General features: G+C 44.4%; 2 protein-coding genes across 4 annotated transcripts; both read left to right on the top strand.

Moving 5' to 3' along the window:
* The first annotated feature begins 953 nt into the window (after positions 1-953).
* Positions 954-4935, top strand: LOC306704620 (uncharacterized protein). The gene is made up of 2 exons (XM_079171050.1): positions 954-1955; positions 3105-4935. Exons 1-2 carry the CDS (start codon positions 1499-1501, stop codon positions 4838-4840), a joined length of 2193 nt encoding a protein of 730 aa, XP_079027176.1. The 5' UTR covers positions 954-1498; the 3' UTR covers positions 4841-4935.
* A 399-nt stretch (positions 4936-5334) lies between these two features.
* dpp3 (dipeptidyl-peptidase 3) lies at positions 5335-14633 on the top strand. Of its 3 annotated transcripts, none has more exons than XM_079170966.1 (19): positions 5335-5460; positions 6874-7032; positions 7120-7264; positions 7350-7439; positions 7542-7679; positions 7991-8065; positions 8302-8392; positions 8610-8740; positions 9085-9215; positions 9473-9531; positions 10393-10587; positions 10701-10813; positions 10916-11008; positions 11123-11185; positions 11283-11407; positions 12219-12339; positions 12648-12827; positions 13396-13558; positions 13789-14633. In XM_079170966.1, the coding sequence occupies exons 1-19, from the start codon at positions 5360-5362 to the stop codon at positions 13929-13931; spliced, it is 2316 nt and encodes a 771-aa protein (XP_079027092.1). In that variant the 5' UTR covers positions 5335-5359; the 3' UTR covers positions 13932-14633. The 3 variants fall into 3 exon arrangements, with proteins under 3 accessions (XP_079027092.1, XP_079027093.1, XP_079027094.1); XM_079170967.1 differs by lacking the exon at positions 5335-5460 and adding an exon at positions 5716-5759; XM_079170968.1 differs by lacking the exon at positions 5335-5460 and adding an exon at positions 5755-5774.
* Positions 14634-14709: the final 76 nt, after the last annotated feature.

The raw sequence follows: 14709 nt of genomic DNA, 5'->3' as shown, positions 1-14709 counted from the left end.
TGACAGTGGAGGTACCCCCATTCTACCCTCCTGCTCCCCAGCTACTGAGAGGTCAGGCTGATGCACATCTGGCATTTCCTGTTTCCTCTCCTCCATATGCCCCTGAGTGGTAGCCACACACACACACACACACACTGAAAACTCTATACTCTTAGACATATGTGCCAATACGAAGTTATTGTATAACAGCATAAAAATGAACTCACTCACACACACACACACACACACACACACACACACACACACACACATGTGCATAGTCCAACAGGTATTCCCTTTCCATACTCAAATGTTTCCATTGGACTGTTAAAGGTTCCAGCTGGTATGTGTGCTTGGTAGAAAGAGGGAATGAAGGGTGGTGGCAGAAAAAGAGACAATAGAGCGAAAAATGGGGGAGATTAAAAAAGAATGAGGATAAGAGAAATAAATATAGGAACGCAAAAAAAAAACAAATGCTGACAAGGAGCAGGAGAATCGGGGAGAAAGAAAGAAGGTGGAAGAGAAAAAGAAGAAGGGGGAGACGATCTTTGCATCTCTCAGAGCTGACAAACTCTTTCCACTCCTGTGGATGCTGTGCAGCATGCACTAGTTGAAGGTTATGTGTGTGTGTGACTATGAGAGTGCATGTGTGTGTGTGTCTGAAGCCATAGGCAAGATGGGGGGGGGGGGGGGGGGGGGACGACAGTGGTGCCGTATGGTTTTCATAACTCTCTGAGGCTTTTCAAGTTTGACACACACACATACACACACACACAACAATCTGTCAGCCCCTCCTGCCGTCCCCTACTCACACATTTTACCAGCCCCCTCTTCCAAAAAACTCACAATTCTTTTTCCTCTACGTAGCCTTTCCCCCCTTACCCCCCTCCCCCATCTCTCTCTCTCTCTCTCTTTCTGAGGTTCAGTCAGGAAGACAACTTTGCAGATACAGGAGACGGTTTCCGTCACTGAAATTCATCACTTTCATATTTGGAGTCTATTTATCTCTTTTGGACTCACTTGAAAGGCAGATTGCTCCATTGAACAATTTTGAACACCGGACTATACTGGTATAATTCTCTGGACTTTATTTTGGACTGGACTGGACTCAACTGGACTTCACTGGACTGCATTGGTTTTCTGTTAGATGTATATAGGATCTGGTGTAATCTGCTTCATTGTGGCAGCAGTGCTGAAAGTCTGCTGATGTACAGTATTTAGTTTGACCGATTCTGCACCGTAGGGGTTTTTGTTTGGGGCTTGGGCAGTTTTGGATTGATCTGCCTCAGATTACTTTGAGTAAAAAAGGTCAATTAGACCAGATTATTTATTCAAATACATTAAAAGGATATTTTAAAAAAGTCGTGATTGGCTAGTTGCAGTTTGACTAAATTGACTGAAGTGGGTGAATTTGGGTCAGGTTTGTTTGAACGGGAGATCAGACATTTTTCTAATTATTTTCTTTATCAGGTTATTTATTTTGACAGCGGGGTTGGAATGTTGGCCTAGTTTAAACTATATGTCTTGGTGGAGGATGCAAAAGCCCATAAAGAGCAGTAGCAGCAGCAGCAGCAGCAGCAGCAGCAGCAGCAGCAGCAGCATGCCTCTCCTGTGTGTCCTGTGGCTGCTGATGGTCTGTCTGGCTCCTGGAAGCCAAGGCCAGAGGCTGAGGGAGACGGAGGGGGAGCAGCCAGCAGCCAGCGCTCAGCTGGCGGAGAGAGACGCGCTCTGCCACCAGGAGGGATGCTACACCATCTTCCTCCAGAAGAGAACCTTCAGGGAGGCTGGGCGGAGCTGTCGGGAGCGAGGTGGGACCCTGGCAACGATGCACACCCGCGAGGCAGCGGGCGTGGTCCATGAGCTGCTGTCGGCCATCGAGGGAACCAGGTCGAGGCTTCGCCTCTGGATCGGGCTGCACAGACCGCCACGCCAGTGCTCATCCACCCGACCACTCCGAGGATTCGTCTGGGTCACAGGCAAAGTCTCCCCTTTTTGACATTTCACCCTTCAGTGTCAGTTCAGTTGAGACATTTTAGTGGATTTTGATAATTTCTGTTGGAAAAGGATTTAGTTAGTGAATCACCAGATTAAGTTGGTTCAGCTGTGTTTGCAGACGTACATGTACAGAACAAAATTTACCAATACTCGATTTAGGCTTTTTTTTTTTTTACCATACATCCCAGTTTTAAGTGAATATGGACCTGTGATGATACAACAATAGACTTTCCTAAACTTAAATCAGCCTTGACAATCATTAGGCTTACTTCAATAATATTACTTTCACACAAAGAGACAGACACAGACACAGACACATCATTTGTAACAAGAGTTTATGAATAGATTATGCTGGCCCCCGACCCTAACCTCTCTGTCAGACTTTGGTACCCGGGCCAGCCTCCAGCTCTGCGCCGACTGGATGGTTATCACATTAGCTTCTTGTGTTTCACAGAGACGGAGCTGGCGCGACAGGAGAAGTCGAATTCCCTTCTGACCTCACTGCTCGACCTGATTTAGTCGTTACAGAAAACCTGACCCACTGAAAGCCAGATTGTTTTGTTTTTTGTGTGTCTGCCTTGGTCTTTGAGTTAGAACACACATTACATTTTAAAGAGTTATGTGGTCAACTTAGCTGTTTTTTTTGCCATGATTTAAAGGGTTTGTTTATCTAAATTATAAAAAAACATGTTTCTCACTTATCCCTGGGAGTATTAGCGATGCGGGGATAGTTTTGGAGGGTTTGATATAGAGATTTATTCCTGTTCATATATACATATATATATATATATATATATACAGTATATATAGTCGCCTATTTGGCGACTCCTTGTGGTGGTAACAAAAAAAACACTGTGGCAGACCACAATGCAGGCTGCTGTAACACCCCACCCCAACCCAGAAGAAACGACAATGAATAAGGCAACATCAACATATAGACTGCAGGTTGTTTTTTTTCATAAAGTCACATAAAATATACTACACATGGCAGCTTTAATCAGAATCTTAAGGATTAACTCTTAAATATTTCATAATAGATCTGAAAAGCAAATTAAATACTAGAAGAGAAAACTCAAAGAGGGAATTTCTACCTTTTACTGACCATGGTCCTTGTCTTTATCTTCCCACAGGAGACCAGGACGGCCAGTTCACCAACTGGCTCCGTGAAGACACCCCTGGGACTTGTGCGGCCCCTCGCTGTGTGGCCATGACCGTCCACACGTCAGAGAGTGGACGTGAGAGCGGTGACAATTTCCGATGGCTCGACGGCTCCTGCGCGCTGCCGTTGGATGGATACGTTTGCCAGTACAACTACAAAGGGATGTGTTCACCGCTGGAGGACGAGGGCCGTGGTCCGGCCCTTTACACCACCCCCTTTCACCTTGTCAGCACACTGCTGACCCACGTGCCCTACGGCTCTGTAGCCGCTGTACCGTGCCCTGCAGACGCCTCAGACCCAGAGGCCCGTGCTGAGCAGACAGTGCTGTGCATGGAGAGAGACGACGAGACAGTGGGCTGGTCCAGGGACGCCCCGCTGTGCTCATCCGGTGCAGCTCCGCAGAACCGGGACTGGTGTAGCGAAGACCATGGCTGTGAGCAGTACTGTCAGAACACAGACACAGACTACTACTGTTACTGCTCTGAGGGCTTCACGATAGATGAGGACGGGTACACCTGCAAGCCCGATCCCCTGAGCCTAACTGACCCACCAGAATTATCCGCTGACTCCGCCGGTGCCACTGAGCAGCCCCACGTCAAAGAGGTCTGCGTGGAGATGGGGTGTGAGTACGACTGCGTGGAGACACTGCGGGGCATCCGCTGCACATGCCCCCACGGTTACCAAATGGGTCCAGATGGCCGCAAATGCTCCGACGTAGACGAATGTCAACAGCAACCGTGCACGCAAGTATGTGTCAACATCCCAGGCACCTTCCACTGCACCTGCCACTCCGGCTACCAGCCAGACTACGAGGGCGAGTGCGTGGACATCGACGAGTGCGTCTATGAGGACAGCTGTGAAGGCCCTTGTGAAAACACAGCGGGGTCCTTCACATGCCTGTGTAACCCCGGGTACGTGTCGGGCACTGGGGAAAAGTGTGTGGATGTAGATGAGTGTGTGGGGGAGTCGCCCTGCCAGCAGCAGTGTCTCAACTACATGGGAGGCTACCAGTGTTACTGTGACAATGGCTACAGCCTGCAGTCAGATGGGCTTACCTGCCAGCCTTCGCCTGATGATGGAGAATATTCCACTCTGACCCCTGACCCCGGTGACTTCGCTCACATGCCCGAATTGGACCCTGACCATGATATCCTCTGGGCCACCTCATTCACTCCGGACCCAAACTTTGAAGCTGACACTAACTTTGACGTTGACTGGCTGACAGAAGCCCCTGAAGCCCCCTCCCCTGACATGGCTCATGGGTCAGACAATCATCTGAACCAATGGGATGCCGTATCACCAAAGCGATATCAGACTGTCCCATCCCCAACGCAAAAAGACAACACAGGCAATGAAATTGATCATGAGGCTGAAGCTAAGAATGAAGGTAGTGAAGCTAGAGATACGGAGGGGGCTGAAACTGCAAACGGGTCAGCCACTGGAACAAGGCAGGGAGATGGATCTGAAGTAGATAGCACGGAGGAGGCAGGGGCCGGATCTGCTGCAGGTGAAGGCAAGCATGACAAGAGCTGGTTGCTGGTGGCCCTGCTGGTGCCTCTGTGTGTGTTCCTCGTAGTGATGCTGGCTCTGGGGATCGTCTACTGCACCAGCTGTGCTGTGGACAAGAGCCTGAGCTTCTCAAACTGCTATCGCTGGATACTCCCTACAACGCCTCCTGACAGGAGGGACGGCAAAACCCAAGCATGAACCCTAAAATAAACAAACACACACACAGATGTTTTTTCACATTTCTCTTGTGTTTAAACCTACCATTTGGATATAAAAGCCAACTACTTTCTGTTGCACACTCCTTGTAAATAATTCACTTTCTTATTGTGTTTTTAAAATTCAATAAAACCAATAAACTGATGGAATGCTGTGTGGTTTTATAAGCCTATCTGGGTTATAACAGAAAATAATGTCCAATTAAAGAGGATGAACAAATGAAAGTGTGTTTGAAAAGAATGTGTGGTTACGATTTTATGGATCCACGATTTATAAAAAGAAACTTGGTTGATTCACTTTAAAGAGTACAGGGAGCTGGGAGTGAGGGGGGAGGGGGGCAGGTCGAGATCTGCCACAAACCGGAACAAGTTCTCCAGAGTGTCACCTTGCCACGAGTTCCGGTTGTGTGAGGTACTACTTCTGCTATTGCCGATGTCCACCGTAAACCGTGGCCAAATAATTTTGAGACATTTCCGACTATGGAAAAGGTCTCCGACGAGGATGGGATTCGAACCCACGCGTGCAGAGCACAATGGATTAGCAGTCCATCGCCTTAACCACTCGGCCACCTCGTCCTGTGTCTGCACTTGGAGGCAATACTGGTAATTATTTGTGTGTACGTGAATATGTTCTTTTGATTGTTTTCTTTGTGGTGTTACAGTCTTGTGTGCTTTATTTGGGTCCAGATAACGTCTTTTCCATGCTTACCCTTGCTTAAAGAATTACGACTTGAAGCACAGCGAAAAGTCCGGTGCCCGTACTTTGTGATTGGTTAGTTTTCCCATCAATCAAATTTTACAACCTGTGATTGGTTGAGGGGCGGGTCTTACGTTGAATAAATACAGGAAGTGTAGAGCCGAGCGTGAGACTGCAATTTGACGGAGCTGTTGAAGAAAAGAAGGTAATACGCTATTGAGTATGTACCCACCTTTATACCTCTCTAAATGACGCGTTTAGTTGCTAATCATGCATAGAAATAGTTTGCATAATATTTCGACGTAATAATTTTCTTACAGTAGTTGTGGCAGCACGTTTAAATGTTCATAGCACTCAGCATCTGCTTAGCTTTGCGCTAGGAGCTAACGGTAACGTTGAGTTAGCTCAGTAGCCTGGGTACTAAACGTATTTACAGTAACGTTATTTACTTAAATATGAGGTGTGAGTGGTTAGTAGTTTGCTCATTTTAAAGGGACATTTAAAGACGTGTGGGATTCTGCATGTTTGCGCCTCGTTTTATTTGATCATTTATATGATTATTGGTTTTAATTGAAAGTGAAACAGAAGATGGAATGTAACGTTACAAAGTTCACTGTCACACGTGTGGAATTTTGCTTCAGCATCTAACCTATTCTGGTATAAGGAGCAGTGGGCGGTGAGCTCTTCAGTGGTCTGGTGCCTTGCTTAAGGGCACCTCGGCAGTGCCCAGGAGGCACGCTGGCACCTCTTCAGCTGCCAGGCCACACTACTATTTATTTACTGTGATTTATTAATCACAACATTTCATAGACTAAACGATAGTTAAAAAAGATATATATATTAACAGATAAATCGTGGCAGCCCTGTTTGATATGTCAACTAATAGAGTATTTGGTGGAAGTACTTGTAAGAAGTAGCCTTTTTCCATAACTTATATCATTTATACAATAATCATACTGAGCAAAACAAGCTGCAGATTGTATGACTTTAAAGTCAAGTTAATGTTTTCACTAGAACTGTTATAAATGTGCATTTGTGAGTTTGTACAGTACACAATCTGCTTAACCTGCATAAAGCTTAGATGCGCAAATACTTACTGTAGCGCATGGTTATGTAAAAAAAAGCCAACGATGTTGGTTCTAAATGTCAGTTTTTCTTTTATCTCTTTATCCTCCGCTCTATTTATCTCATTACTACCCTCTGTTCATCTCATTTATTTGTCTTCCTCCTTTCTTTCTCATCCCATTTACACTTTTCCTACCTCATCACTCTCACTCACTCTCTCACTCACTCATTCTTCTCTTCCTCTCTAAATTCAGTTCCTCATCGTCAGTGTTAAACCTCAGACTTAAGATGGTGGACTCCCAGTACTACCTCCCAAATGAGATTGGTGTAGCTGCTCTTGACTGCAGCGAGGCCTTCCGTTTGCTTTCACCTCAGGAGAAGCTGTACTCCCACTACCTGTCACGCGCAGCCTGGTACGCTACAAATCACAGGACTTTGCAATTTCTCACCTGTTTTAATAAACAATTAACTGAAAGCCTGTGCGTCCTCTGCTGCGTTAGGTACGGTGGTCTGGCAGTGCTGCTGCAGACTTCCCCAGAGTCGGCAGATATCTTTGTGTTGCTGCAGAGAATCTTCAGGAAGCAGACGCCTGCTCAGCTGGAACAGGTCGCAACAGCAACTGGACTCAGCTCTGAGGAGTACCAGGTACACAGTCTGTCTCTGGAGCTGACTCACCCATATGCTATACACAGGATGAACATTTAATTGTATTGCTTTCTTGATATTTTAGGCATTCTTGGTGTATGCAGCTGGTCTGTATGCCAACATGGGAAACTACAAGTCTTTTGGAGACACTAAGTTCATCCCAAATCTACCCAAGGTAAAAAGCCACTTCAGCTGATTTTGTTTTTTTCACAGTTTGGTTTTAACACTTGTCAAGCGGCTGCGACATATTTTAAGCCGTCTGCGTCTGTCCTCCCAGGACAAGCTGAAAGCTTTGGTGAAGGCCAGCCAGGCATTTCAGGAGCAGCCCACTGAGATGAAGGCTCTGTGGGACAGCTGCTCGTGTCTCCTCTACTCCCTGGAAGACAGACAGAAACAGCTGGGGTTGGGCGACAAGGTGGGATCTTGTAAAATTTAATACAGGTCAGCTGTGACCATAAACTATTTTGCCTCGTAGTATTTAATAAAATGTCAATTGTGTTGTCAGGGCACGGAAGATTTGACTTTTCTTATTCTGCATCATAAGCGTTTAATATAAAAGTAGATAGTAGCAAGTCAAATGGTCTGCAGTTTGGTGTGTTTAGATTGTTTGCAAACACCGATAACCCTTCAGGAAGCCACTGAACTTAAAGTTCCAGTGAGTTCTTCGGGTGACCCCGATGAAAGACTGCGTGGCTCTTTAAGTATTTCTGCTGTTCCTCTCTTCAGGGAGTGACCACCTACTTCTCAGGAAACTGCGGTCTGGAGGATGCTGAGCTGGCTCAGAAGTTTCTTGACTCGAAAGTAAGTAAACTGTATTTCCATTGTTGTGTCCCTCTTGTAATAACCTGCGCTTTCTTTTCTTCTGTGCTCTACTCCGACTCCCGCATTCTTTTCTTGTTACGTTTTCCTTAATCTTCTTTCACCTCTGCCCTCCATTTCAATGGTTCATCCCGTTTCTGTGTCTTTTCTCACTCCTCCGTGTGTCTTTCGGTCTGGTTTGGCTGACTCTTAGCTGTGTTCTTGTGTTTTATCTCTAGAAACTGTCCGCTTACAACACCCGTCTGTTTAAGACTGACAACGGAGGTAAAGCCTGCTTTGAGGTGCGCCTAGCCTCGGCTGTGCAGAAAGGTCAGAGCTACAGTCTTACATGAAAACGTTATAAACATTTACATCAATAATCAACCGTATTGCACTTGTGGCAGAATGTAATATGTAGACTCTGCTAGACAAATTCCAGCTTGTGAAACAAATTGTTTTCCAACAATTTTTTATTTTTTTTAATGCAATAAATGTTCTATTTGCTTCAGTCAGTTAATGCAATGAAATGTACTCTCCTGCTTCACAGACTGCGCAGTGGAGGGGGAATGTGCCTCATGCTGCGGCAGCTTCAACTTTGAAGAGAAAGAGTTCACTGTGAAGAGGGGAGACTACGCGCCTCTCATGGAGAAAGTCTCTTATTACCTCCAAAAAGCACAGGTGAGAGGGAGGGATACGGCGCAGATTATAGTCCATCCTCAGGCTGTGCTGTTTTAGCTGTTAGGAACCACAACAGAAAGAAAATCTCCCGAATAGGAAGTTGATACAGCAGCGACGTGTCCTTGAGCGAGACACAGAACCCCGAGTCTCTCCTCGGGCACTTCACAGCAGCCCACTGCTGCTAAAATGCTCAGGATGGGTTAAATGCAGAGGTCTAATGTCATGGATGTGAAGTAAAGTTTCACAGATTTCTTTGTGACTGGATGAGTTGAGCCTAAAAATAACCTTTCCTGCAACTTTGTGCCGCTTGTAATTCTTCCTCCGTTTCCAAATAATGACCACAGGCCTACGCTGCCAACGAGAACCAGAGAAAGATGCTGGAAGAGTACAGTCGCAGCTTCACCTTCGGCTCAATCGACGCCCATAAAGAGGGCTCGCGCTACTGGATCAAAGACAAGGGACCAATTGTTGAGAGGTGAACCACAAAAATGTCAAATTAACACAAGATGAGCTCCTTGCTTGTGACGTAAAATCCTGCTAACCTTGAATTTAATCGGATGTATAAAACACAGAGCACATCTGCTGCTGGTCCAAGCTGACTGATTTATTTCTTTAAAGTCTGCAGCTGTAATAAAGGCTTCCATTGTGGCTGTTGAATACTGCTCTCCTGCTGTAGTAATCTCTGAAACCTTTCTCTCTCTGCTCCTCCCCCTCCTCCCCCCCTTCTCTCAGTTATATAGGTTTCATAGAGAGCTACAGAGACCCATTCGGCTCCAGAGGAGAGTTTGAAGGTAACTGGCACCGTGAGATCAATGTGTTCACCGGACCTCTCCGGGTTTCTTTGCTGAAGACTATTTTGGGGGGAATTAACATTAGCAGCAGGAACTTTCCTCAGGGACTAGAAACCTTTTTTTTAAAGGAGCTCACTGCGTCTTGACCGCAGGGACCAGAGTCTATATTTAAGATGACTGTCGCTGATTGGTCAAACGCACACAGCGGCAATGCTTCATGTCGTGTACAGAGCAGATACTCTACTCTATGTGTCAAAGACGCGGGACAATAAGTCTTATCTTACCGCTTCAGTCATAAAACAAGGAAGCACTCTGATGTCGAACCGGGATGCGAGGAAAGCATTTCTCTTTGTTTGATAACATTAAAGTCATATAAAAAGATGGAGTGAGTGAGAGGTCGGGCAGTAGAATAGAGAGACGGCAGAGCTGTGAACGACAGAATAATTCAGTTTGTTTCACAGCGGTTATGCTCTAAAGCACAACAATGCTATTGCGGTTGAGCTACTTTTAAAACGGTTACTCAAGTCGATAAGCGCAGCTTTTAACTCCAGTGGGTAATATGTAAATAATGTTTCATCCAATCAATGATTAAGTTTAGAGGGACATGGTATAAAGAAGGTTGTTGCTTGTAATGATGCAACATTACACTGTTTATTGGGTTGGTACTCTGCCATCAATCCTAAAGTCCATGGTCAACATGTTGCTGTTAAAACTTTGCTAACATTAACACTAACATTTTGTATCCGTTTCTGAAGAATTCAAATATCAGCAGGGTTTATATTGCTGGCTTTTCTTTAGGATTAGTCAGATTGTTTGTTTCTTTCCTTTTTCTATGGATTCACTTTGTTGTATCTCCTCTAGGTTTCATAGCGGTCGTGAACAAGGCGATGAGTGAGCGTTTTGCCAAACTGGTGAGCTCAGCAGAAGTCTTGCTCCCTGAGCTTCCTTGGCCGAGGGAGTTTGAGAAAGACACGTTCCTGAAACCCGATTTCACCTCGCTGGACGTTCTCACCTTCGCTGGCAGCGGAATACCAGCTGGCATCAACATCCCCAACTGTATGTACACTGATGCAGTTTTACACTCGACGCTATGTCGAATCACACACTTAAGTTGGTTTAAGTCTCACAGTATTATACTTACAAACACTGTCTGTGTTTATTGTGTGTAGATGATGACATCAGACAGTCGGAGGGCTTTAAAAACGTGTCACTAGGCAACGTGCTGTCTGTAGCCTACGCTACACAAAAAGACAAACTCACCTTCCTGGAGGAGGAGGACAAGGTAACGCATGCAGCCTCCTGATTCTTACAGACGCTCTTTTCTCCTCACACACACCTATAATATAATAATACGTTCTCCCGTGTGTGTGTGTGTGTGTGCTAGGATTTGTTTATCAAGTGGAAGGGCCCATCATTCGAGGTGCAGGTTGGACTTCATGAGCTGTTGGGTCATGGAAGTGGCAAGCTGTTTGTCCAGGTCAGTCAAACGTATTGATCTCTCCCTGTTAACATGTTTAATTTTCTGCTATCTGATTGACGAATCATCGGTGACGAAATAAAAGCTGATTTTGAGTTTTGTTTTTTTCCACAGGATGACGAGGGTAAATTCAACTTTGACCAGAGTAAGGTGACCAACCCAGAGACTGGAGAGCCGGTGAGTTTGTGTGTAAACCAATTTTTAACTCTGTGTTCAGTTAGCAAGAAAAAAAAAAAAAGGTACAAAGTGATTGCATTTCTTTTTTCTTTTTCAGGTGTCCAGTTGGTATCGGGGCAGCGAGACGTGGGACAGTAAATTCTCCACCATTGCGTCCTCTTATGAAGAATGCCGCGCTGAGTGTGTCGGACTCTATCTGTGCCTCCACAAGCAAGCGCTCAGGTACATTATGTCGTGCATGTAACCGACTCCTTTTAATGTCTCTGTACAGGAGTGACCGGCTCTGTGAACCTGAGCTGCTCACTGAAGTTTCTCTCTTCTGGCTCCTCCCTTACTGAGCGAGACGTGCTGTTTTATTTCCTCGTTCATTTTTCCTCATTTAAATATACCACACCTTCAAGTCCCCTTTAGCTCAGAATAAAACCTATGTACGTCCTTCTTTCATAACACGGTGAGTCTGTGCACACAAGACGGCTTTGTTTGTCAAAGCAGGCGCACTAAAATCTTTATTGCACCTAATGTGTAATCTCAGTTTAAATAGTGGAGAAGGATCAAAGAATAATTGTCTTTATCACTCATGATGGGATTGGTCGTTCTGATGGAACAGAATTTCTACAGTATTGGAGATTATGTTTGTATTTCATAGTGAGCAGTTTTTAAAATATGCTGCGTATAGTCTGAACATGTTTTATCATCATTTGAGTGACAGTTTCTAAATTGACTACATTTGTCAAAGTAACTGAAATAAAGCCACTGAATGCTGTTGAGCCAAAAAGTCTGTCTCATTTGAAAATCTATTTTAAACTCTACGCCTTTTCAAGTTAACAATCACCCCTCTATCTCTTTTTTCTTTTCTTTTAAAGATTAAATAATTCCAGTTGATTGACCGAACTCTGATCAGCTGTTGTTTACTATCTCAGGTTTAATCAACTCTGAGTTTGTTAAACCTGCTTTCTAAAACAGGGCCCGGGTGATTTATGGCTGTGAAGCGTGCTAAACGTTGCCTTTGTCCGCTTTTGTTTGTATGTTCCAGTATTTTTGGCCACGAGGGCCAGGATGCAGAGGACGTGGTGTACATCAACTGGCTCAGCATGGTCCGAGCGGGACTGCTGGGCCTGGAGTTCTACACGCCTGAGAACAAGAGCTGGAGACAGGTAATCTGTCTGCTCAGCGAGTTGCTCTCCTCCATAACATGCTGTCTCTCTCACTCTTTACTTGGGCTTGAAACCTGTAATGATTGATCATAGCTTTATACAGTACATACCTTACTTTAATTTATATAGAACTTCAGAGATGCGTAGTTTTTGATGAACCGTGTTTATGAGACGAGTCAACTAACAGACCGTTGAGCTGACTGGCTCAGTTTAAACGGTCTGTGTATTACAACTCGGTTTACACTACGACTGTCTCTGTTTAGATGAGTGTCAGGAGGTGTGATTGGTGTATGTCTGTGCGTCTACAGGCCCACATGCAGGCGCGCTTTGTGATCCTGCGTGTTCTGCTGGAGGCCGGGGAGGGCCTGGTGGGCCTGGAAGAAGTGGCGGGACAGGACGGCAAGCCTGACGCTCGAATCACACTGGACCGAAGCAAGATCCACACTGTGGGCAAGAACGCCATCCACAGGTTCCTCTGTAAACTGCAGGTATGTTTTGGTTCATGGTTGAGTTTTGACATCACTATTGCCCAGACAGCAGATTCTATATAACAAGTACAACAAATCCATATACTGTAGATACATGTCAGCTTGATTGCACTACTGGTGTATTACATGTACATATGCAAGAGACAAATGCATTTGGGGTGCATTAATAAAAAATGCTTTATATTGCTGTTGGCGGTCAAAAACTTTACATGGTATCATTTAGAGTGATTCATCAATCCCAAAAATCTGCAACAATTTCAAAAGTCACATTGAAGTGTTTTTTTTTTTCTTCTTTTTTTTAAATAAAATAAAGAAATGTAAATATTTGCTGGTTTATTTCAAAAGTTCAATATATTTGGGTATGTTTTTATAGACCAAACAATGAATGAATCAATTAATAAATAGAACAATTGTTGTTTTATTAAAGTAAAACATAAAATTAAACCACCAAAGAAGAAATGTACACATTTTACAAGTGTAAATGTTAATGCTGTTATTCATTTCTCTGTATGATAACCATGTTGATTTTCCCCAACATGTTGCTAACCGGATTCCACTGTTTTTGTAGGTCTTAAAGGCAACAGCTGATGTGGAAGGAGGCAGAGCACTCTATGACTGCTACTCCACCGTCGGCGACAGCGGCGCTCACAACTTCTTGCGTCTCCGGGAGACGGTGCTGCTGAGGAAGGAAGCTCGTAAGATGTTTGTTCAGGCCAACACCAGAATCAGTGGTATGTAGCTGCATCTGTACCTGCTATGAGGGTCCGTTAAGACAGATGCTCGTATACAAACTCTCACATCTATTCTATTTCGTAATGTGACTATCTTTTTTAGATTGTGGTCATTGGGAACAGCTGTGACACTTCTACCTTTCAGCATGTCATACGAACTTCAGTCTTTTAAAAGTTTTATTTGAGAGCCTACTATTTATTCAGTTTGTGCCCTACTGTGTGGTTTCCAGGGGACAGTGTGGAGCTGGTTGACTACGAAGGCAGCGCGGCAGGTTTGATTCGCTCCTTCACTGAGCGCTTCCAAGACGACGCAGAGCAGCTGGAGGCCGACCTGTTGAAGCTGTGCAAAAGAGACGCTCCCTGCTGGTGTTGATGGATGATCTGCTCCATAGGCTTCAAAAATACCAACTGAAATCAGCCGTTTTTTTTTTTTGTATGTGAAAGCAAATTGATTCTTAATGGATGTTAAAACACACCAAACTGTGAGGCACTTCTGACGATATCAAATGTAAGTTTCATACTATACAGTAAAGCCATAACAACAGATCTGCCAAAGACACCAGCCACAGTTTTTCTGGACATGACTCAGATCTAATGTCAGGTGCTGTCTTTGTGACACAATCAACTACAAATAACACAATCACTCTTTTAAAAGTATTTAGGACACACATTCTCCCAATGAGGAGTATTGAGAACGGTTCATTAAACCAATGCTGCCTGATAATAAAAATGGCTTCTGGGTCTAAATGTGTATCTAAGTGAATAAAATGTTCGTTATGACAGGTTTTGTCTGTACTTAAAATGATGTTTGTGAATTTTTTTTTTTTTTAAAGCCAACCTTTGGCTAAAAAGAATTCCATGTTTACAGCGTGTCTGTTCGGTTAGGTTTGTCCAGCCTTGGTGTTGATTAGTTGAAAGGTTAAGGTTGTTAACTCACTGCGATGACAGCTTCATTTTGACAGAAAAGCAGAATGAAGTCATGACTGATTACGTGACTGTATAACATATTGATGTCAGGAAGGCCTATGGAAGCACTGTACGTGCGGATGACTCGGTGAATCTGCACAAATTAAATTTGTTTGATAAGATCTTAGTGGGCTTTTTGTTTTTTCTACCAGAACATTAGACAGCTGCTCATTTCGTTATCATGA

This window comes from Pholis gunnellus (genome assembly GCF_910591455.1).
Source record: "Pholis gunnellus genome assembly, chromosome: 13".
NCBI lineage: Eukaryota > Metazoa > Chordata > Actinopteri > Perciformes > Pholidae > Pholis > Pholis gunnellus.
The sequence above is the reverse complement of the archived record's forward strand: the minus strand, read 5'-3'. Positions and strand labels throughout refer to the sequence as shown.

Excerpts from the sequence above, each read along its gene's own strand:
- LOC306704620 (XM_079171050.1), top strand. The coding sequence starts at position 1,499 with ATGTCTTGGTGGAGGATGCAAAAGCCCATAAAGAGCAGTAGCAGCAGC. Across the intron at positions 1,956-3,104 it reads AGGATTCGTCTGGGTCACAG|GAGACCAGGACGGCCAGTTC; the intron begins GCAAAGTCTCCC and ends ATCTTCCCACAG.
- dpp3 (XM_079170966.1), top strand. The coding sequence starts at position 5,360 with ATGGGATTCGAACCCACGCGTGCAGAGCACAATGGATTAGCAGTCCAT. Across the intron at positions 5,461-6,873 it reads TGCACTTGGAGGCAATACTG|TTCCTCATCGTCAGTGTTAA; the intron begins GTAATTATTTGT and ends CTCTAAATTCAG. Across the intron at positions 12,340-12,647 it reads AGAACAAGAGCTGGAGACAG|GCCCACATGCAGGCGCGCTT; the intron begins GTAATCTGTCTG and ends GTGCGTCTACAG.